At 42.6% G+C, this 23,818-nt stretch overlaps 1 protein-coding gene and 1 pseudogene across 1 annotated transcript in view; one reads left to right on the top strand and one right to left on the bottom strand.

Moving 5' to 3' along the window:
* The window catches only part of LOC141121622 (uncharacterized), a 73,484-nt gene extending 53,046 nt beyond the window's left edge, over positions 1-20,438 (top strand). Inside the window, exons 11-16 of the mRNA XM_073611272.1 lie at positions 1,725-1,839; positions 10,416-10,550; positions 10,637-10,760; positions 10,877-10,974; positions 11,070-11,211; positions 11,789-20,438. Of these exons, the coding sequence (XP_073467373.1) occupies positions 1,725-1,839; positions 10,416-10,550; positions 10,637-10,760; positions 10,877-10,974; positions 11,070-11,211; positions 11,789-12,444 (1,270 nt within the window). The 3' untranslated portion in view covers positions 12,445-20,438. The remainder of the gene's footprint in view (positions 1-1,724; positions 1,840-10,415; positions 10,551-10,636; positions 10,761-10,876; positions 10,975-11,069; positions 11,212-11,788) is intronic.
* The window catches only part of LOC141121596 (uncharacterized), a 482,112-nt pseudogene that overhangs the window by 408,590 nt on the left and 49,704 nt on the right, over positions 1-23,818 (bottom strand).

Genomic DNA, 23,818 nt, shown 5'->3' with positions numbered 1-23,818 from the left:
AGTGCTTTACATATATATTATACATTCACGTCAGTCTCTGCCCTCAAGGAGCTTACAATCTAAGGTCCCGAACTCACATTTATACATACACATAGCAGGGCCAATTTAGACAGGATCCAATCATAAGATCTTATTTTCACCCAGTAACCCCCCCGTCATGTCCGTCCTCTTCCTCCATAGTCACTGTGACGTCTTTTATCTCCAGCAGATGATGATACACACATATATAGTGTGGAAACCTTGATCTGGTAAAAGGAAAAATGACTGAGACCTTACAGCTTCAGCCCCGGAAGATTTTACCCCCTTCCTGACCAGAGCACTTTTTGCGATTTGGCACTGCGTCGCTTTAACTGACAATTGCGCCGTCGTGCGACGTTGCACCCAAACAAAATTGATGTCCTTCTTTTCCCACAAATAGAGCTTTCTTTTGGTGGTATTTGATCATCTCTGCGACAATTTGGAAAAAAACGCAATATTTTTTACTTTTTGCTATAATAAATATCCCCCAAAAATATATTTAAAAAATTGTTTTCCTCAGTTCAGGCCGATATGTATTCTTCTACATATTTTTGGTAAAAATAAGCGTATATTGATTGGTTTGCGCAAAAGTTATAGCATCTACAAAATAAGGGATAGTTTTATGGCTTTTCTTTTATTAATTTTTTTCTTGATCTGCGATTTTTATCAGGACTGCGACATTATGGCGGACACATTGGACACTTTTGACACATTTTTGGGACCATTGGCATTTATACAGCGATCAGTGCTATAAAAATGCACTGATTACTGTAAAAATGTCACTGGCAGGGAAGGGGTTAACACTAGGGGGTGATCAAGGGGTTAATTGTGTTCCCTAGTGTGTGTTCTAACTGGAGGGGGTGGGGACTGTGTAGGGGAGATGACAGATCACTGTTCATACTCTGTATGAACAGCCGATCTGTCTCTTCTCCCCTCAGAGAACCGGAAACTGTGTATTTACGCACACAGATCCCGGTTCTCCGTGTGTCAGCAGCGATCGTGGGAGCCCAGCGGTGATCGTGACCCCTGGGCACTCGCTCGCCCTTAGTGGCCACAGGGCGAAGCGACGTAACATAACGTCGTTTTGCCCAGCCGTGCCATTCTGCCGCAGAACAACTGCGGCGGCTGGTCGGCAAGTGGTTAATGAGCATTTAACCCTTGCATAACGGGGGAAGCCCCACTCCAAAGGTTAAATGCTCGTTTATGTGTAGGGGATCAGAAAAAGCACTTTAACTTACCTGATCCTCTGCTCTCCTTGCTGTCAACACTCTGTTCTACTTCCCTATACTCCGGAAATAGACTGTCCCCCCGGAGTTGTCCTGTCCAATGAAGGGCTACGGGCTCTGAATTGGTCTTGATGACATCACAGAACCTGCGGCCATTGGGGCATGAGGAAGAAGAATTTGCATGAACTGGTCTTAAAATGCATATTTCCTATGCTCCTTGGCTCCATCTAGTGGTCCCAGTGTGGTATTTTAGTAGAACATAGTATAAATAACGTCTATGTTAGCCCTATTCACACAGAACAAATGTACATGCAGATTCGCTGGGGAAATAGCTATACAAATTTTTTCTTTAAATAGACCCCTAAGTAACTCAATCTGCTTGTTCCCACTAGAAGCAGCCTGGCTATTATTCCCTTAAAACCCCATCCTAATATTGTACAACCAAAACAGTCCAGATAATTTTCTGCTATCTGTCTACAGAGAAACCCACACAGATCACATGACCACATCAATGAGGATGGAGGAGGACCGAAGTCACATGACTGAGAAGATACTAAACCTCACCCTGGAGATCATCTACCTGCTGACCGGAGAGGTGAGGAGGATTCTGGGAGGTCACATGACATCACTCTTATCTCTATTAATAAAACACAGACCTGACTGGAGAGGTGAGGAGGATTCTGGGAGGTCACATGACATCACTCTTATCTCTATTAATAAAACACAGACCTGACCGGAGAGGTGAGGAGGATTCTGGGAGATCACATGACATCACTCTTATCTCTTAATAAAACACAGACCTGACCGGAGAGGTGAGGAGGATTCTGGGAGTGTTATGGAATATTTATAAGCAAATAATTCCGTTGTGCTGAAAAGCACACTTATAGCTTTCTTGTATAATGCCGGGAAAGAGCGCTTGTATATCTCCAAGTAACACAGACAGACGCTGGCATCACATTGAGTTTAGCAAAATCCTCCCTAGCAGCATCTGCTTTCTTTATTTATAGTGTAAAACATGAATAACAAAAGGAAGGTGGTGGCTTCAGAATCAGCCAATCAGACACTTGTATTCCTTCAAAATAACCAATCAGACTGATGTATATATTCAAATATACATAGGCAATAAAGTATAAATCAATGGTGCCAAGTCTCTGATTCCTTATTGCAGCAGCACTGTGTGCCAGATGTCAAGACACATGTAAGTGAGACCAAATGATTGAAGAAGATACATAGGAAAGTTCAAAAGGGTTATAGTCTGTGGATATGAAGAGCTTCTTATCACCAGGAAAATGCACCGCGTGAGGGGGTGTCCCCCAGTGAGATTGCACTCACCACAATTCCAGAAAAAACCAAGCCTTTATGCTGTTATCTTTAGTAACTTTCCATCTTCTCTATCCAACCACCAGATGTCGCTAGCATTCTCGATTAATGATATATCACATAAGGGGACAAAAAAACGTGCCCATATAGCGTAATATTGCTAATAGAAAGTTTATTGACATAAAGCATTCACTCCCCCCTTAAGAGCTGCGTACCAGATAAAATCAATAGTAAAGCATTTGTAAAGTGCACTGTGCCTTGATCTACGTCTCCCGGGAGGTGTTGCCAGAGCGCTCGCTGTATGCAGCTGGTTTCACTCGTTTCCTGGTTCCTTCCGGTGCGTGGAACGCACATGTCACTTCCGGTGGATTACGACACTGGCGCGTTTCGTCACTTCCGGATGTCATCTGAGGGCGTAATCCACCTATCATTCAGCCAGTATATATACTAATGGCAGGTGCAACAGCCAATGGGAGAGGACCATTGGGAAAAACACCTCCCCCATGACGCTGGAGACTTGCAGAGCTGTCAGCAATGGGAAACTTAGTACGCACTGCCGACAGACTGTTTTTAAACCTGCCACTGCCGACTGTACAGAAAAATTGTGACATATATGCCCTATATATGACTATACCTTATTAATATTTATCGCTAAACCAATACAGCATATAGTATTCTATATCTTCAATGTGCATAAGGTAAATCAAGACATATAAAATGATAGGATGCATCCCTCCATGTATCAACCTATCCCGTTTAGACTGCCTGTTTAGCATATACAACAACAGTCTTCAATATGATTGTAAATGTCGGGATAAAAAATTGAGTATTGGACAAAAATAAATAAATACTAATATCCAATATTAAAAACATGTCATAATGCTATCCAATATCGGACAAAAATTAATTAATCCTATACATGGAGGATGCAATACAATGGCATTAAATACACATTCATGGTATGAATAAAGATAAAAAGGTACACTGACTATTTAAATACAAATAAATAAATTGCCTAAAATCGATAAAAATTGATAAAAATCAATAACTTAAAAAAATGATCTGAAATGATTTGTCCAAAAAAATGGAGAGAAATATGTATATGTATGTATAGAACGTGCGCCTATACGTGATAAAACTCTTCTGCAATGATTTTGATTCTAAATATTGATGTAAAATAGATGTCTCACAGGGAATATTGGGTTAAAAACATAAATAAAATGAAATACATTTTATGTGTCACTGATAAAACAATTTATATCGAGCTCTATGTTGAGGCCTCTGGGAGAAAGTGCGTCCACGGAATATATCCATCGAGTTTCGTGTTTGGACAATTCCCGGATGCGATTCAAACCTCTCCAATGAGTTTGGAGATGTTCGACTCCCCAGAATTCCAACCCCTTGGGGTCCCTATTGTGCTTTAACTTAAAATGTAAAGATACATTGTGGTCTTTGTATCCGATTTTAATGTTATTAAAATGCTCCGCAATTCTGATCCGTAACAGTCTCTTTGTCCGGCCTATATAAATCAGGCCACAGGGGCACCTTAAGGCGTAGACAACATAAGAACTTTTACATGTAATAAACTGTTTAATGTCGAAAGACCGGTTGTTCACTGGAGAGATGAAGTTATCGATACCCCTTAAAGGTCTAGCGACCTCTCTGCATGCTTTGCATTTTCTGCATGCAAAGAAACCGTTGCGATCCCAAAAAGTCTGGGGGCGTTGGGGGGGATCTAGCACTTTCTTGACTACTTTATCACCAAAATTGGTGGTTTTTCTGTAGATGAATTGAGGTGCAGCTGGCAGCACACTTGTCAATTTTTTATCCATCAAAAGAATATGCCAGTGTTTTTTAAAAATTTCCTCGACTTCCTTATATTGGGAATGGAATTGGGATATGAAACCCCATTCATTGTTGCGGTTATTACCTTTCTCGGAGGGGATTTCCTGGGGTGTTTCCTGTAGGCAAGCTGCTCTTGGGAGAGCTGCCACTTCATCCACCACTTTTTTTAACATATCAGGTTTATATCCTTTAGCCTCAAATCTTTCCGTGAGGATCTTTGATTGGAGAAAAAATTTGGTTTCTTCTGAACAATTTCTTCTCACCCTCATGATCTGCCCTTTTGGAATATTTTTAAGCCATAAAGGGTGATGTCCGCTGGTGATGGGCAGATAACTGTTCCTATCTGTCTTTTTGAAGAACACTTTAGTCTCCAATTTATCCTCCCGTCGATAGATGGTTACATCCAAAAAGTTGATCGTGTCACTGTGCCAGTTTGAAGTTAGTCTAATGTTATTATTATTACAATTTAAAACCTGTAAAAACTGTTCTAATGACTCAAGTGGTCCGGCCCAAATAAAAAACAAATCATCAATAAAACGTTTGTAAAAAATTAATTCTGAACGTTGGTCTTTAAAAATAGTCTTATCCTCCCACTCCGCCATAAAGAGATTTGCGATGCTCGGCGCAAACTTTGCACCCATCGCCACCCCTCTCTGTTGTGTGTAAAAGGTGTCCCCATACCAAAAATAATTATGACTGAGGCAAAAATCAAGGGCATTCCTCAAAAAAACTTTTTGGTTATGGGGCAGGTCATCCCTTTGACAAAGGGCCCAATTGAGTGCCAACAAGGCATCGTCATGTTGTATGATAGAGTACAAAGACGAGACATCCGCTGTGACAAGAAGGATCTGTGATCTACACGCTAGGTCTACGTTCTGCAGAAAATTCAAAAAGTTTTTCGTATCTTTCAGATACGACCTAGTACTCATAACACTTTTTTGTAAAAAACAATCTAGGTATTGTCCCATTCTTGCAGAAATGGACTCTATACTATTTACTATGGGTCTTGCTGGAGGATTGGAAGGATCTTTATGTATCTTTGGCATAGTATATAAAGTAGGAATGCGACTACTCGAAGGTACCAAAAAACGCTTCTCTTTGTCGCTTAAGACTCCACTTCTTGATCCCATCTCTACCAAAATTTTCAATTGGTCCCTGTAGGCCTGGATTGGATCTTTCTCCAGGGGTTTGTATGTCCCTTGATCAGATAACATCTCTGTAATCTGGCTGTGATACATTTCCTTCGGGAGTATCACCACCCCTCCTCCCTTATCTGCCGGCCTTATAATGATTTCTTTTCTTTTCTCTAACATAGAGATGCCTTCACTGATATGTCTCATGTTCACTTCTTTATTTGGTTTGAGTTGTTCCAAATCTCGTATAATCAATCCCTTGAACACCTCAACTTGATGATTAGGATTGTTTAGAGGGTTGAACAGAGACTTATTTTTCAGGCCACTGTTAATCACTGTATTAGGCTTTCTAGTAACAGTGGTGGTAGAAGGAGGAGCGCACCCCAGAAAATATTTTTTGATGTTCAATTTTCTGATATATTTATGAATATCGATAAAAACATCAAATTTGTTAATGGGTTTTCTTAGACCACATTTAAGACCCAAATTTAAAATATTCATTTCCTTGTGCGTTAGTTTGACTTCAGACAAATAAAAAATGCCTCCTACTCGGACCCTCTTCTTCTTTTTTTGGATTCTAGATCCTGCCCTACATCCTCGGTATTGCCTTTTTCGTCCTTCTCTTGTTGTGGATGCTGCTCCTTCCACTGGGGTGTTTTTTGGTAATTCCGGGGTTTTGGTCCTCTGTACTGAGATGAGGGTAGTGGACCTCTGTACTGAGATGGAGGTTGTGGACCTCTGTACTGAAATGGGGGTTGTGGACCCCTGTACTGACTCGGGGTCTTGGAGTAGGGTGGAGGTCTCCCTCTCCGTGGGGGTAGTCCCCGTTCCCTTTGTTGAAACCCCCTCCCTCTCCCTAAAAAAGGACGTGGCTGCGGTTGATTATTATAATATTCCTGATTGGTCTGGTATTCCTGCAATGGTTGAAATTTATTATATACAGGGATATCGAACAAACCAGGTGGATTGTGTTCCTTTTGATTATTATTAAAGATCCAACCCAGGCCTACAGGGACCAATTGAAAATTTTGGTAGAGATGGGATCAAGAAGTGGAGTCTTAAGCGACAAAGAGAAGCGTTTTTTGGTACCTTCGAGTAGTCGCATTCCTACTTTATATACTATGCCAAAGATACATAAAGATCCTTCCAATCCTCCAGCAAGACCCATAGTAAATAGTATAGAGTCCATTTCTGCAAGAATGGGACAATACCTAGATTGTTTTTTACAAAAAAGTGTTATGAGTACTAGGTCGTATCTGAAAGATACGAAAAACTTTTTGAATTTTCTGCAGAACGTAGACCTAGCGTGTAGATCACAGATCCTTCTTGTCACAGCGGATGTCTCGTCTTTGTACTCTATCATACAACATGACGATGCCTTGTTGGCACTCAATTGGGCCCTTTGTCAAAGGGATGACCTGCCCCATAACCAAAAAGTTTTTTTGAGGAATGCCCTTGATTTTTGCCTCAGTCATAATTATTTTTGGTATGGGGACACCTTTTACACACAACAGAGAGGGGTGGCGATGGGTGCAAAGTTTGCGCCGAGCATCGCAAATCTCTTTATGGCGGAGTGGGAGGATAAGACTATTTTTAAAGACCAACGTTCAGAATTAATTTTTTACAAACGTTTTATTGATGATTTGTTTTTTATTTGGGCCGGACCACTTGAGTCATTAGAACAGTTTTTACAGGTTTTAAATTGTAATAATAATAACATTAGACTAACTTCAAACTGGCACAGTGACACGATCAACTTTTTGGATGTAACCATCTATCGACGGGAGGATAAATTGGAGACTAAAGTGTTCTTCAAAAAGACAGATAGGAACAGTTATCTGCCCATCACCAGCGGACATCACCCTTTATGGCTTAAAAATATTCCAAAAGGGCAGATCATGAGGGTGAGAAGAAATTGTTCAGAAGAAACCAAATTTTTTCTCCAATCAAAGATCCTCACGGAAAGATTTGAGGCTAAAGGATATAAACCTGATATGTTAAAAAAAAGTGGTGGAAGAAGTGGCAGCTCTCCCAAGAGCAGCTTGCCTACAGGAAACACCCCAGGAAATCCCCTCCGAGAAAGGAAATAACCGCAACAATGAATGGGGTTTCATATCCCAATTCCATTCCCAATATAAGGAAGTCGAGGAAATTTTTAAAAAACACTGGCATATTCTTTTGATGGATAAAAAATTGACAAGTGTGCTGCCAGCTGCACCTCAATTCATCTACAGAAAAACCACCAATTTTGGTGATAAAGTAGTCAAGAAAGTGCTAGATCCCCCCCAACGCCCCCAGACTTTTTGGGATCGCAACGGTTTCTTTGCATGCAGAAAATGCAAAGCATGCAGAGAGGTCGCTAGACCTTTAAGGGGTATCGATAACTTCATCTCTCCAGTGAACAACCGGTCTTTCGACATTAAACAGTTTATTACATGTAAAAGTTCTTATGTTGTCTACGCCCTAAGGTGCCCCTGTGGCCTGATTTATATAGGCCGGACAAAGAGACTGTTACGGATCAGAATTGCGGAGCATTTTAATAACATTAAAATCGGATACAAAGACCACAATGTATCTTTACATTTTAAGTTAAAGCACAATAGGGACCCTAAGGGGTTGGAATTCTGGGGAGTCGAACATCTCCAAACTCATTGGAGAGGTTTGAATCGCATCCGGGAATTGTCCAAACACGAAACTCGATGGATATATTCCGTGGACGCACTTTCTCCCAGAGGCCTCAACATAGAGCTCGATATAAATTGTTTTATCAGTGACACATAAAATGTATTTCATTTTATTTATGTTTTTAACCCAATATTCCCTGTGAGACATCTATTTTACATCAATATTTAGAATCAAAATCATTGCAGAAGAGTTTTATCACGTATAGCCGCACGTTCTATACATACATATACATATTTCTCTCCATTTTTTTGGACAAATCATTTCAGATCATTTTTTTAAGTTATTGATTTTTATCAATTTTTATCGATTTTAGGCAATTTGTTTATTTGTATTTAAATAGTCAGTGTACCTTTTTATCTTTATTCATACCATGAATGTGTATTTAATGCCATTGTATTGCATCCTCCATGTATAGGATTAATTAATTTTTGTCCGATATTGGATAGCATTATGACATGTTTTTAATATTGGATATTAGTATTTATTTATTTTTGTCCAATACTCAATTTTTTATCCCGACATTTACAATCATATTGAAGACTGTTATTGTATATGCTAAACAGGCAGTCTAAACGGGATAGGTTGATACATGGAGGGATGCATCCTATCATTTTATATGTCTTGATTTACCTTATGCACAGTGAAGATATAGAATACTACATGCTGTATTGGTTTAGCGATAAATATTAATAAGGTATAGTCATATATAGGGCATATATGTCACAATTTTTCTGTACAGTCGGCAGTGGCAGGTTTAAAAACAGTCTATCGGCAGTGTGTACTAAGTTTCCCATTGCTGACAGCTCTGCAAGTCTCCAGCGTCATGGGGGAGGTTTTTTTCCCAATGGTCCTCTCCCATTGGCTGTTGCACCTGCCATTAGTATATATACCGGCTGAATGATAGGTGGATTACGCCCTCAGATGATGTCCGGAAGTGACGAAACGCACCGGAAGGAACCAGGAAGCGAGTGAAACCAGCTGCATACAGCGAGCGCTCTGGCAACACCTCCCGGGAGACGTAGATCAAGGCACAGTGCACTTTACAAATGCTTTACTGCTTTACTATTGATTTGATCTGGTACGCAGCTCTTAAGGGGGGAGTGAATGCTTTATGTCAATAAACTTTCTATTAGCAATATTACGCTATATGGGCATGTTTTTTTGTCCCCTTATGTGATATATCATTAATCGAGAATGCTAGCGACATCTGGTGGTTGGATAGAGAAGATGGAAAGTTACTAAAGATAACAGCATAAAGGCTTGGTTTTTTCTGGAATTGTGGTGAGTGCAATCTCACTGGGGGACACCCCCTCACGCGGTGCATTTTCCTGGTGATAAGAAGCTCTTCATATCCACAGACTATAACCCTTTTGAACTTTCCTATGTATCTTCTTCAATCATTTGGTCTCACTTACATGTGTCTTGACATCTGGCACACAGTGCTGCTGCAATAAGGAATCAGAGACTTGGCACCATTGATTTATACTTTATTGCCTATGTATGTATGTTTTTCATTTAAGTTGCTGCTTTATCCCACTACATTTGATTTCAGGAGTAGTCCTAGGCGCAGAGCAATGTGAGGTATAGGCGGTATTTTTCCACACATTTTGCATACAGTTTATATATTCAAATAGACTTCCAGTAGTGACGTGTGCAAACAGTCATGTGCAGAGCCATGCGGCCAGCTTCCTTTTGAGACGCAAAGTGTCTCACAATTTGAACACTACCTACAGGGCTCTGAACACGATCAGGTGCACATTTGCAAGCAAGCCATACTCTACCATTACTCAGTGGGCCATAATTTTTTGTATGGTTATTCTATTGTTCCCATGTACACAAATCTGTTTGCTAGGAGCATTAATGCAATCACCATGAAGGTGGCCAGTCTCTTGGTGAGGCATAAACGAACATCCCTAAACGAGCAAACAGATCTGCCATGTCCACGGGAAGGTTTCCACAGCCAGTGGTCTTCCACTGGCGTCTGTATGTGCGAATACGCTCGCATGAGTGTATTGCAGCAAAACTGACACTGGGGGGACATCTGACAACATAGATTAATAAAAATTTCCACAACAGAGAGGTCACATGACATCATTCTTTTCTTTAGTAATCAAACACAGACCTGACCGGAGAGGTGAGGAGGATTCTGGGATTCTAACATGATATTCCTATTGGTTTCTCAATACAGAAATTTCCTATTGTGAAGTCAGATGATCATATGCCCATCACAGTGCCTCCATGTGACTCCCCAAAACCTGAGAGACACAACATGCAGAAGATTCTAGAAATCACCAAGAAGATGATGGAGCTGCTGACAGGAGAGGTGAGCGGTGCTGGGAATTCTGGGACATTATCCAGTAACAGACAAGGGATGTGTCTGGATGGTGACTGTATCATTGTGTGTGTCAGGTTCCTATAAGGTGTCAGGATGTCACTGTCTATTTCTCCATGGAGGAGTGGGAGTATTTAGAAGGACACAAGGATCTCTACAAGGACGTCATGATGGACAATCAGCCGCCCCTCACATCACCGGGTAAGAGGAGACTTTATTGTAAAGGAGAGAGCAGTACGGAGGGTCCACCTAGATCCCCCATCATCTGATAAACACATAGAAACAATGTATTCAGTCAGTGTGTGTGTTTCCTACAGATGGATCCAGTAATGGGAACCCACCAGAAAGATGTCACCGTCCTCTGTATTCCTGGGATTCCACACAGGAAGATCACACCATCCCCCACCATCATCAGGTTGGTAGGAAAGAACATCTAGAACATAGATTTGTAAAGATGTGTGTTTTTTTATAATGAGTTTAAACTTTACAGATATTATTTTCCTGGTTTAGGGTGAAAATCTTATAGATATAAAAGTTGTGGTTAAAGCAGAAGAAGAAGAGAGGTATGTGATGGATGATCAGCAGTCTATGGAGAAGGATGGAATAACGGGGACATTTATAGAGGAGGACACTCCTACAGAGATCAGCACAGGTTGGTCATTAACACTAAATACATTCCTCCACCCATATTGCTCACTGATTGGTCCAGAGTAGGGTAAGGACTGGGTGATATCAGCCTGTAATCCCCTGGTCACTTTCCTGAGCTGTGTTCCCCCGTCCTGTATTCCTGTCATTCTCTCGGATAATCTTCCTTCTCTGTGCTGCAGACACAATTTATGTATCTAGACTGGATTTATGGAAATTCTGGGGTTTAACTGAGAGCAAAGGGTTGATTTTCACAATATGGCATTACTAGACCTGGGAACCTAGGGCATGTTCCTTGGGTCTTTTAGCACTTACCCCAAGTCTAGCAAGATCTCTGCCATAGCAATTCTCTCAGGGTTTCTTGCTCTGATGTTTGCTGACTGTACTGGGTGTAGGAATATGTCAGTATAGTCTCAGACCCAAGTCATTGAGTGGTAGGAGATTCAGAGGACCCATTTACTAGTTTACCTTGAGGGTGCAATCGTAAGATCCTCAGAGACAAAGCTGCCTGATGTGGGCGGAGTCCTGATTTAGGGGAACCAATCTGCTCATGTCTAGTAATAATCTTTTTATTTCTATTTTAGTACATGGATGGAAGATCAGGAAAACCTCAGAGGATTGTCTCATTTTGTCTCCAGACTGTAAAGTAGAAGATGAGGACATCACACAGTATAGTCCAGGAGAAAACCCGGCTACTTCAAACTTCCACCTGGCACCACACAGTGTATATGGACCATCGTATTCCTCTTATCTTGTGGACCCTCGGACTGTGAGGGACGGTGCTGGCCTTCCAAAAGATAAAAGGTTTACCTGTCCTGAGTGCGGGAAACGCTTCCATTTTAAATCTGGACTTAATGTGCATAGCAGATCTCACACAGGTGAGAAGCCACATTCCTGTTCTGAGTGTGGGAAATGTTATTCAAAGTCGTCCCATCTTTACAGACATCAGAGATCTCACACGGGGGAAAAGCCTTATTTCTGTTCTGAGTGTGGAAAATGTTTTTCACAAAAGTTCACTCTTAAAGTACATCAGAGATCTCACACAGGGGAGAAGCCGTATTCCTGTTCTGAGTGTGGGAAATGCTTTTCCCACAAATCCAATCTTTATAGTCATCAGAGATTGCACACAGGTGAGAAGCCGTATTCCTGTCCTGAGTGTGGGAAATGGTTTGTAAAAAAATTAGAACTTATCAAACATCAGAGGTCTCACTCAAGGGGAGAAACCATTTTGCCTTTGTGAGAAAGGGAAATATTTTGTATAAAGATATGAACTCAAAAGAAATCATGTAGTGCTCACACAAGACACCATCAAGTGTAGACCAATATACACAGTGAACGATCATAAGAAATACTGTAATGAATCAGATACTCATATGTATCACTGGCTGCAGAATCTTCAATAAGTTTTGTTTGGTCATTCAGTGTTGACTCTAAAGTGATGACCTATAAAGGCTTTTAAAGTGTTACCTATGAGCAATCAAAGATTTGCATCATTACACCGGTACACACAATTTTTTTTTTTTCCTCAATACTTTTTTGAATATAATTTTACTTTTAACAAAACTGCAGTCAAGAAATCAGGAAATGGTAAAGGTAGAAATCCGATTGGTCAGGAAAATGACTTGTCTGGAACGTGGAGGTGGAGTAGTTATTAATTTGTGTACAATACAATACACAACGTGTTACATTATTATTACAAAGTATTGTAGAAAAGATCACAACATAGAAAAAGTAGAAAATAAATATGGATATTAAGGTGAAAATTAGGAAAATCTTCACAATTACCACCATTTTATTCTCCAGGGCCTCTGCATTCCGAAAATATATATTTTGGGGTTTCTTTTTTTTTCTTTCCCTTATATGGGGGTTTTAACTAATCTTCAGGCTCAAAATCTGCATTTTAATATGTGTGCAAAAAAAAATTAGAAATTTTGGCTGACCTGTAAAACCCATTTCTTGGAGTACATCACAGGAAACAGAGCAGCTTCAATTATCTTTACCATCAGGGTTATGTGCCATCTACAGGTGATTGGACATTGGCAAAAAAAAGACAGGACAGTCTCCTTCTAAGCATAACTCCTCCCCAATAGGAAGGAATTCAGTTTTATAGACAGCCATAAACCACAACACAGAGGGGAGGGATCCCGGTGTCCCAAGATGTATGCCAAGAACTGGATGTTACAGGTAAGCCAAAACTCCTACTTTTTTTTATTGTACATAACAGGACACAGAGCAATTTAGAAGGGGGGGGGGGCAACAGGCCCCGAAAAAACAAACCAGAAAGGAACCTCATGCAGCAGCCTGCAAAACAGTGCAACCAAAACTAGTGTCCTTGGCAGCTCTATCGTTTACCTAGTAAAAATGTGTAAACATGTGAAATGAAGACCAGGTAGCAGCTTTGCAAACCGGAGCTAGTGCTACTTGATGACGGATAGCCCAGGAAGCTCCAACACCCCTGGTGGCTCACTCTGCTTTGGTCTTAGCTGGAAGAAGCATAAAGCCTGGGGGCTCTCCTACAGCCCTTTCAACAGCCATGATGTAGCAGGCGGGGGCTCTACAGAGGGACTGAGGCCAACACCACATGCTCAAGCTGCAGTGGATCTTGGACTTGTTCCTATGCATTGGGGAGTCCTTACCAGCTTTCCAGGACAGAGTGGTGAATAAATTTTGCCATATAACTAAGGCGGAAGGGAAACTTGCTGTCCTGAAGGCTGAATTCAAGAAAAAGAAATCTCTGCATGGTAAGACCTGGAACAAAAAGGGGGAAGACGCCAAGTTGAAGACACTGGAGGATGCAGTAAGGAAGCAGGAGAAGTTGATCACCTCTCTGAAGGAGAGCTATGGTGTATTCAAAGATAAATATCAGGAGGAGAGATTCTGACAGATGAAGGAAAGTGCCCATACTGGTACCAGCCAGAGGGTAGATGCTAGAGAAATGGTGACAGTACAGATGGGGCAAGGAAGCAGTTTCACAATGTGGCCCCAGTACTACCCCTGTCTCAGAATCTGTCATGTCTGAGTCAGTATCTGCCCCCTCCCAGCAACCTGGGTCCTGTCAGGAGGAGGATGAATAAAATGCCAGATTGCTGCAGGCCATTGCGGAAATGAATTCTCCCTTGAGTGGCAGGAAGTTTCTATTTTCTACCGACTCGTCGGATGAAGATGAGGCGGATGTCATCCCTCGGCCTGTAAGAGAGAAAGTCAAGAAAAAAGTAATCGTTTGTTAAGTCTGATCAAGATGGCGGCAGTGCTACAGTGTCTGCAGATGGAGGACATGTTGGAACTGTTTTAGCTCAGGAAAATGCTGGTGAGGGATTGCTTGTTTAAAATCTCTCTCAGTGTGTGAAGGACTTTCCTGTGATTGATGCTACAGAGAAAGGGACTGCATCCGCCAACATATTCTTGCAATCAACAAGGAATGCTGGAGGAGATAGCGGGAATCCAGACAAAGCTCCGGCTGTGAGAATAAGGTGCAGGCATCCCATATGAACACTAAGACTGCAGATTAGGAGTGCTACATGGACACTAAGACTGCAGAGCAGGAGCGCTGCATAGACACTAAGACTACTGGTGTTTTTTCTAAACAGAAGACTTTACCTGATCATGGGAATGCTGGTAAATGTGGTACTTCTGGGAGTATGGTGAGCAGGACTGCTATGCTGGAGTGGAGGAGGGAGGATCAGGTGGTGGGTAATCTGCCAAACCTGATTTCAGAGGATCCTTTGCAGCCAGTAAATGTGCCCAAATTTGGGAATTCTCTGCCATTTGCCCCAGGTAGGAGCTATGCTAGGGCTGTGTTAGGACAAAGTCATACTGCTGCTGGAGGGGAGCCAGTTGTGGGACTTTCATCTAACGCACCCTCTTCCATTAAAAGCAGGAATGTGGTACAGCTCAGGTGGGAAGGAGGAGGAGAGTGGTTGTGCATAGGATCCTAGTCATGGGATTTAAGGCAGAGGATATTTATGCTCTAATCATTCCAGCAGGTTCCTATGAATATGATTGATCATTCATGCGTCCAGAGTCACTAGATCTTTTTTGGGAACAATATGAGCATGTGTATAGGGGCCAGTCAGACTGGAAGGGGCTTGTCTCCAAGGTTATCTCACGACAACCCTTGATAAATAAATGTGACTATCCTGACTAGGAATTAGTCTATACACCCTGAGGATTTATGGGTGTGGTTAAGGAGGTTTGGTGAAACTTTGTATCCCCTAAAGAAGATTGTGGATGAGGAATATGGATGGGTGGGTGGTCAGTGCCGATGAGGTTGAGAGTGTGTGGGAGTGTGGTCCAGCGCTTGCCCTCCTGTCTTTATTGGTAGGGTTAGGCTTGCTATCTTCTACCCTGGTCAACCTAAGCTGTCTCATTAATGCAGAGCCAAAATACTTTTCTACTCTTTCTGTCCAGAGCAAAAGTGCTCTTTGTGTCAGGAACTGGGGCATCTGGCGAGAGACTAAGATCGTTAGGTGTAACTTATGTGATAAGGATGGTCACCCTTATAGCCAGTGCCCTGAGGCTATGCACAATAATCCAGAGTTAGTGGAGGATAGGGAAGAGTCTGAGTTGGCTGAGGTTGTACCAGGGAACCCTACCGTCTCTGTCCCATCACCATCTGTGTCTGTGAGTCCGTCAGAGGTGTTGGTGTCCCCCCAGTCTGTAATTACCCAGTCAGTGCCAGAAACTGTGGTTGTCAAGTCTGCATCTAAACCTGTTTGTTGTAAAGTAGTGGAGGGTGCTGGACCAGTGCGTATGGTTGCACCGATCCCCCTTCCTCGGAGTGGCAGTAGTGCGGCTGGAGCTCAGAAGATGTCAAGGAGTGAGGTGGGTGATGGATTGGATGATGGTGGGGGGAAGGTGGGAAGGGGATGAGAGTGGTTGGTGTAGAGTGTCAAGATTGATCCAGATTCTGCCAACAAGATTGTCAAGTAAGGATATGGAATGGTTGGAAGGTAAATGGGTAGTAAGGGGTGGAGGAGGAAAGGTGTCAGTGCTCCAGAACCAGTGAGGGTGGAGGTGTCAAATACATTTGAGGTGTTTTCTTTATAGGGGGAGGATGAGGGTTCTTCTGGTGAGGAGTCAGTGATTTCTATGAAAGAGGAATCACAAGGAATATTGAAGCGTGTAGGGTCTCTGAGTAGAAAGAGGGGTAAGCAGAATAACAAACATGTACTTCCATCATCCCGTTGGCGGTTCCCACTCCTTTGAAGGTGGCGACCAATAATTTTGCCAGCATAAAATCAGTAAGTGCTCGTATCATGGCCTTATTTTTGCTCAGCAGGTTTGATACTGATGTTTTCTTTTTGCAAGAGACCTGGTTGTCAAGTTTGGCTGGCATTTACCTGGTGAAGGAGTGAAGGCGCAGCCTCTCCTTCTGGTCTATTGCAGCCGAGCCTTACCAGCATGGTAACCTGTAAGTGGATTATTGAGGTAGAAATGGGGAGATGCATGGTCTTAGACGTCTCCATGGGGGGCAGGTCCTGCACCTGATCAACATAAATGGCCCCAGACAAAGTGGGATAGGAAATGCCTTTTTATGAAGATCAAGCCTTTTCTTTTTACAGCCCAGCAAGTTGTCTTCGGTGGTGATTTCAACACCATCACTAGGACTAAGGACATGAAAGGTACCAGAGCCAGGCCGGACTATGACTGACTGCCTTTTTTTTAGGATGAAATAGCTAGAGAGGCAGGTCTGGTTGATGTGCACATTCATTGCTGCCCAGACGACGTGGGATTAACTTTTCAGCAAGGTAGTAGTCAAAGTAGGATAGATAGGTTTTTTTAAAGGGGAATTCAGCCTTCTTAGAACCAGTGTGTCAGGCGGTGAAGTTTTCCGATCACTGTATCCTGTCTGTGATTCTGAATCGCCCCAATACACCACCTAGGGGGAGGGCTACTTGCAAGCTGAATTTGGCACTCCTGGATGAAGGAGAGTTAATTCTTTGAGGATTTTTTTCAGGCACAGGTATCAATCAGACTTTTGCAGCAGTAAGTCAGAGTGGTGGGAAATTGCAGAACGAAGGATTGTTGGGTTTTTCAAGGCCATAGGAAGAAATAACCAATTTGACATGTTTGTAGCCTACCAGCGCCTGCGGAGGAAGCTTGATAGGCTTGTCTCGAATAATGGAGATCCGGGGATGATCTCTGAGGTTAAAACGTTCCTCAGGAAGTGTCAATATGACAGGCATGCCTCTTTGGTTCTGGAAAGGAATTATGGGAAATATCACTCACCCGACCCTTACCAGAATTGCAAACAAGGTAGAAAAGTTAAAGTGTAAGTAAACCCCCTATCGTTTTCAGCCAAGGAGGCGGCCATCTTTCCCTCTGTTTTAATCTACAACTGCCATGATGCTGCACATGTGGTCAGTTATGACACCAGCCATGGGATGGTTTGACAGTTTGAGAGCACAACCAATGGGAGTGTTACATTTCCGGCACTTGCTGGAAATGAAACTGTTTTATGGATGCGTTTACTTCTGCTTTAAGTCAGTTGTAGGCTTAATTGACAGTTTACTAGGTTACTGGCCCCATATTTGGTGGAGGTTTTTAATGGCTGTCTGAGAGAGGGTTCGCTCTCTCCCTCCAAGTGACAATCTGTGGAGATTCTTTTGTCAAAGGGTAAAGGTTCTTATAGAATTAGCAACCTATTAGCCTTCTCAATGTTGATAGGAAGATACTGGCAAAAATAATTTTCTGGCGTTTATCGTCTGTAGCAGGCAATTTACTTTCTCACCACCAGCACTGTTCGGTTCAGGGTAGAAGCACTTTTTCAGCGGTGTTAGCTGTCTGGGAGGCCCTGGAACGGTACAGGGCTGCAGGCTTGAGAAAGTACCTGCTGGCATTGGGTCAGGTTAAAGCGTTTTATCGGGTCAGTCATCAGTACCTGTGACTACTTCTTGGCATGTATGGCCTGGAGGGGGGGCTTTATCGATTGACTGAAGAGAGAGGCTAAAAGCTTCTTGATTATGAATCAATGGCCCTTTGATGTTGGCTAGAGTTTGCATCCGGGGGTCCTTTGAGTCCTCTGCTATACACATTCACAATCGATGCCTTTATCTGGAGGTTAAGGAGCAGACCATAGTGCTTTTGGGCATTCCTGGTAAGCCTCCTTTGATGGTCGTTGCCTATGCTGATGATGTGTCTGTTTTTACCTCTGGGACAGTGGAGGAGGTGGTTTCAGTGATGAGGCAGTATGCTGAGGCATCTGGCTCAAAGATAAATCGGGATAAGAGTGAGATTTTCTGGATGGGAGAGGAAGGCGAAGGCTTTGAGCTACCAGATGCCTTCCCAGACCCCCGACAGGAAATTAAAGTTTTAGGCATCAAATTTTATTTCTGGTGATTACGGCCTTGCAAATTGGGCAAGCAGGCTATAAGATGCAGATGCCAAGGTTGCCAGGTGGAAGGATTGTAAACTCTCTTAAAGGAAAAGGATTGACCTGATTAAAACTTACCTGATCCTGGTATTTCTGTATGTCAGCTTTGTCTATGTTTTGCCAGTGTCTCTCTATGTGAGAATCTACACCTGTTTCTTGCAACTGTTATGGGGAAACAGACTGAACCTCATTAAGAGGTCTGTAACCTACCTTCCCAGGTGGATGCGTGGCCTGGGTATGGTCAACCGATGGTTTTTTATTTTCTCTGATGTTTTTTAAACCAAATTTTGGTAACATGCTGCCAGAGGAACCACATGGGTTGTTTGGTATTTTTTAGTCCTGCATTAGGCCTTTTCTGTAGAACTGGGAGAATGGTGGGCCAGTAAACAGCCTGAGGGTCTGCCATGTTAAGCTCCCGGCTTACATTGCCCTGTGCCTGAAAATACTTTGGCAGTGGCGAGTGATGGCAGAGGAAATTAAGTCTCTTCCTAGGAAAGCCCTGGAGAGGAGGGTTGTTGAATCTGCCTTTAGCGAGCCACTGGCCTTGAGGGATTGCCCAGGCCCTGTTATGAGGGAGGGTCTGTGTTTAATTAAAGTGATTGTAAAGTCTCATTTTTTTTTCCTATAAAACTAATAAACATGTTATATTTACCTGCTCTTTTACAGTTTTTTTGCACAGAGCAGCCCGGATCTTCCTCTTCTCGGGTCCCTCTTCTGTGATCCTGGCTCCTCCCCCCTGTTCAGTGCCCCCACAGCAAGCAGCTTGCTATGGGGGCACCCAGGCTGAGTCACAGCTCCCTTTGTCGATTCAGACATGGAACCCCGCCCCAGGAAGGAGACTCTCGGTCGGCTGAGACACTCATGGACAGAGAAGGACCTCAGGTAACTGTTGGGAGGGCTGCTGCACACAGAAGGTTTTTTATCTTAATGCATCGAATGCATTAAGATAAAAAAAAACCTTCTGCCTTTACAACCCCTTTAACCTGGAAAGAATCCCCTTAAAGTTTCAGTTTCAGGCTTTGACCTGGCATTCGTTTCATGGCAGACTCTATGTGAAGGGCAACTAGAGCATTGCTCTGTGGAGAACCGTTGTTGTCCAAAAGTGGAGTGTGGTGGGGTGGAGGAAACGATGGACTATTCTTGCTTCAGTTCTGCCTCAATGTAGAAGCCTATAAGCAGGTGCTTGAGTTACATGGAGTAGTCATATGGGACTTTTGAGACTCACTGGGATTTTGAGACACTTTTTAGTTAGCTCAGTAATACTTTACTACACATGGAATGCACAGTGTCAGGTTTCCACTCAGAAACAAGTTCTTCCTGTCAAAGTGGTGGTGCACAACATTCTGGGTGAGGTTGGGAAGATTTGGGGTCTTGAGCAGGACAAGTGGTGGCTGGGGGCCTGGACAAAGGCGTGGAGGAATGTCAGGTATTTGTAGCTGTTGTCTGTAAGTCTCTGGGTGTGTGTCTTTTCTTTCTGTCCTTTGAGGTCCCCTAGATTTTGTTACAATCAGATTTTTTTAAAAAGGCTGCATGCATGGGTTAAATGTTTAATCATTTCTTAGCCTGAGGGTGTATTTAGGTTACGATAGGGTTGTGTTTTGCATAATTTAATAGTTTTACTGATGATAAAATTATGTTTCCTTGCATATAGTTCTATTTATGTTTCTTTTAGAAAAAGCCATTTTCTTTTCTATTATTCTATCTATCTGATGAAGTAAGTTTTTTTGTTTTGTTTATGTATATATAATTTGTTTTTTTTTGTATATATGTAAATATGTTTTTAATAACAAGCTGTATGTTTGCAAGATTTTTAATAAACAAAAATACACTCCTGGTAGAGTGAGCTGTCACTGAAAAAGGTGGAATATTTCTTTTCAAACCATAAGCTTGAGAAATAAATTGACTAACCCAGTAGGGAATGGTACACTTAGTAAGTACATTTTTTGGTCCCCCTGAAAGCACAAAGAGAAAATTTGATTGCCGAATCAAAGCAGTCGACCTCAGATACAGTGGAGCAAAAAAGTATTTAGTCAGCCACCAATTGTGCAAGTTCTCCCACTTAAAAAGATGAGAGAGGCCTGTAATTGTCATCATACCTCAACTATGAGAGACAAAATGTGGAAACAAATCCAGCCAATTACATTGTCTGATTTTTGAAAGAATTTTTTGCAAATTATGGTGGAAAATAAGTATTTGGTCACCTACAAACAAGCAAGATTTCTGGCTCTCACAGACTTGTATCTTCTTCTTTAAGAGGCTCCTCTGTCCTCCACTCATTATCTGTATTAATGGCACCTGTTTGAACTTGTTATCAGTATAAAAGGCACCTGTCCACAACCTCAAACAGTCACACTCCAAACTCCACTATGGTGAAGACCAAAGAGCTGTCGAAGGACACCAGAAACAAAATTGTAGACCTGCACCAGGCTGGGAAGACTGAATCTGCAATAGGCAAGCAGCTTGGTGTGAAGAAATCAACTGTGGGAGCAATAATTAGAAAATGGAAGACATACAAGACCGCTGATAATCTCCCTCGATCTGGGGATCCATGCAAGATCTCACCCCGTGGGGTCAAATTGATCACAAGAAAGGTGAGCAAAAATCCCAGAACCACACGGGGGGACCTAGTGAATGACCTGCAGAGAGCTGGGACCAACGTAACAAAGGCTACCATCAGTAACACACTACGCCGCCAGGGACTCAGATCCTGCAGTGCCAGACATGTCCCCCTGCTTAAGCCAGTACATGTCCGGGCCCGTCTGAGGTTTGCTAGAGAGCATTTGGATGATCCAGAAGAGGATTGGGATCATGTCATATGGTCAAATGAAACCAAAGTAGAACTGTTTGGTAGAAACACAACTCGTGTTTGGAGGAGAGAGAATGCCGAGTTGCAACCAAAGAACACCATACCTACTGTGAAGCTTGGGGGTGGCAACATCATGCTTTGGGGCTGTTTCTCTGCAAAGGGAACAGGACGACTGATCCGTGTACATGAAAGAATTAATGGGGTCATGTATTGTGAGATTTTGAGTGCAAACCTCCTCCCATTAGCAAGGGCATTGAAGATGAAACGTGGCTGGGTCTTTCAGCATGACAATGATCCCAAACACACCACCCGGGCAATGAAAGAGTGGCTTCGTAAGAAGCATTTCAAGGTCCTGGAGTGGCCTAGCCAGTCTCCAGATCTCATCCCCATAGAAAACCTTTGGAGGGAGTTGAAAGTCCGTGTTGCCCAGCGACAGCCCCAAAACATCACTGCTCTAGAGGAGAGCTGCATGAAGAATGGGCCAACATACCAGCAACAGTGTGTGACAACCTTGTGAAGACTTACAGAAAACGTTTGAACTCTGTCATTGCCAACAAAGGATGTATAACAAAGTATTGAGATGAACTTTTGATATTGACCAAATACTTATTTCCCACCATAATTTGCAAATAAATTCTTTCAAAAATCAGACAATGTGATTGTCTGGATTTGTTTCCACATTTTGTCTCTCATAGTTGAGGTATACCTATGATGACAATTACAGGCCTCTCTCATCTTTTTAAGTGGGAGAACTTGCACAATTGGTGGCTGACTAAATACTTTTTTGCCCCACTGTAAATCCTGATAACACGAACCACATCCAAAGTATGCAGAGCCTTGTCTCCCAGTGTTTTGAGTCTTAGAACAAAAATAAGTTAAAACATTTCCTGGTTGAGATGGAAGGCTGAAATCACCCTAGGCAAAAATGACCACTGAGGCTGAAGAATCATTTTGTCATGGTGGAGCAGTAGAAATGGATCCTTACAGGAAAGGACAGCCAGTACTGAAACCCTAAGAGTCAAATTAATGACACACAATCTTCCGAGCTGAATTAACGAAGGGAAGGTCTCAAGGAATGAGAAGCAAGCGGCTGATGAAAAAAGACTGCCATCCTGGAAATGCCCCTTGATCATTCTCAAGGTCTAGGCATATCAACCCTTGTTTGGAGAAACGCCAAGATAAAACCCAAAACATACTTGTGAAGATAAAAATTCCTAGCCTTGCACAGGTTTTAGAAGATATCTGTAAGCACAACTCCACCCCTGCAGTTGTCACTAGAAGGCTTTTGGCACTGCAATGGGCACTAAAGTGGAAACACACTGGTCAACACAGAGTTCTACAGCTGTCCCTGTCCCCATCACAAACAAGTCAAAGCAGCACACAACCTCACCAAAAGGGTTACACTCTCTACCAAAAAATGTCCAAGAGAGAGGGCAGAAGGGGAAGGCAACTAGTTATTCAAACAGACCAGCAGAAGAACCCCCTTCCATCATGGTGAGCTTTGCTCAGAGGGCCTTCAGGGACTCAATTCCCCAGCTAGGGTTCACTATCTTGGACCTGTATAGCACCCTACTGATAAACAGGCAATATATCAGAGCACAGGGTTCCATAATTGCAGGGTAGAGTGCTAACCAACAACATTATAGGCTGTCCCAATGTTACAGCCTCCTCTTCATCCATTTCAGGGTGCCATTTTTCTCAGTAATGATAGCTGTAGGAATAGATCTTGATAGAACACATCTCCTGATCCCTGTTGAAAGTGTCGAGAACCTGGTACAATATGTTCAGTGGCCATCATCTTCAGACGTGGGTAAAAAAATTTAAATCCTGCCTACTGGGGATTAATTATGCACTAGAAGGGGATCCACATTTTTAGTTTGCCTGTATATGACACGTTCCTGATCACTGCACTCTATACACAGAGCTGTATATGACATGTTCCTGACCACTGCGCTCTATACACAGGGCTGTATATGACATGCTCCTGACCACTGCGCTCTATACATAGGGCTGTATATGACACGTTCCTGACCACTGCGCTCTATATACAGGTTTGTATATGACATGTTCCTGACCACTGCGCTTTATACACAGGGCTGTATATGACACGTTTCTGACCGCTGCACTCTATACACAGGACTGTATATGACACGTTCCTGACCACTGCACTCTATACACAGGTCTGACCACTGCACTCTATACACAGGGCTGTATATGACACGTTTCTGATCACTGCACTCTATACACAGGGATGTATATGACATGTTCCTGACCACTGCACTCTATACACAAGGATGTATATGACATGTTCCTGACCACTGCGTTCTATACACAGGGCTGTATATGGCATGTTCCTGATCACTGCACTCTATACACAGAGCTGTATATGACATGTTCCTGACCACTGCACTCTATACACAGGTCTGACCACTGCCC

The sequence above is a fragment of the Aquarana catesbeiana genome, unplaced genomic scaffold (genome assembly GCF_042186555.1).
Source record: "Aquarana catesbeiana isolate 2022-GZ unplaced genomic scaffold, ASM4218655v1 unanchor226, whole genome shotgun sequence".
Taxonomy (NCBI): domain Eukaryota; kingdom Metazoa; phylum Chordata; class Amphibia; order Anura; family Ranidae; genus Aquarana; species Aquarana catesbeiana.
The sequence above is the reverse complement of the archived record's forward strand: the minus strand, read 5'-3'. Positions and strand labels throughout refer to the sequence as shown.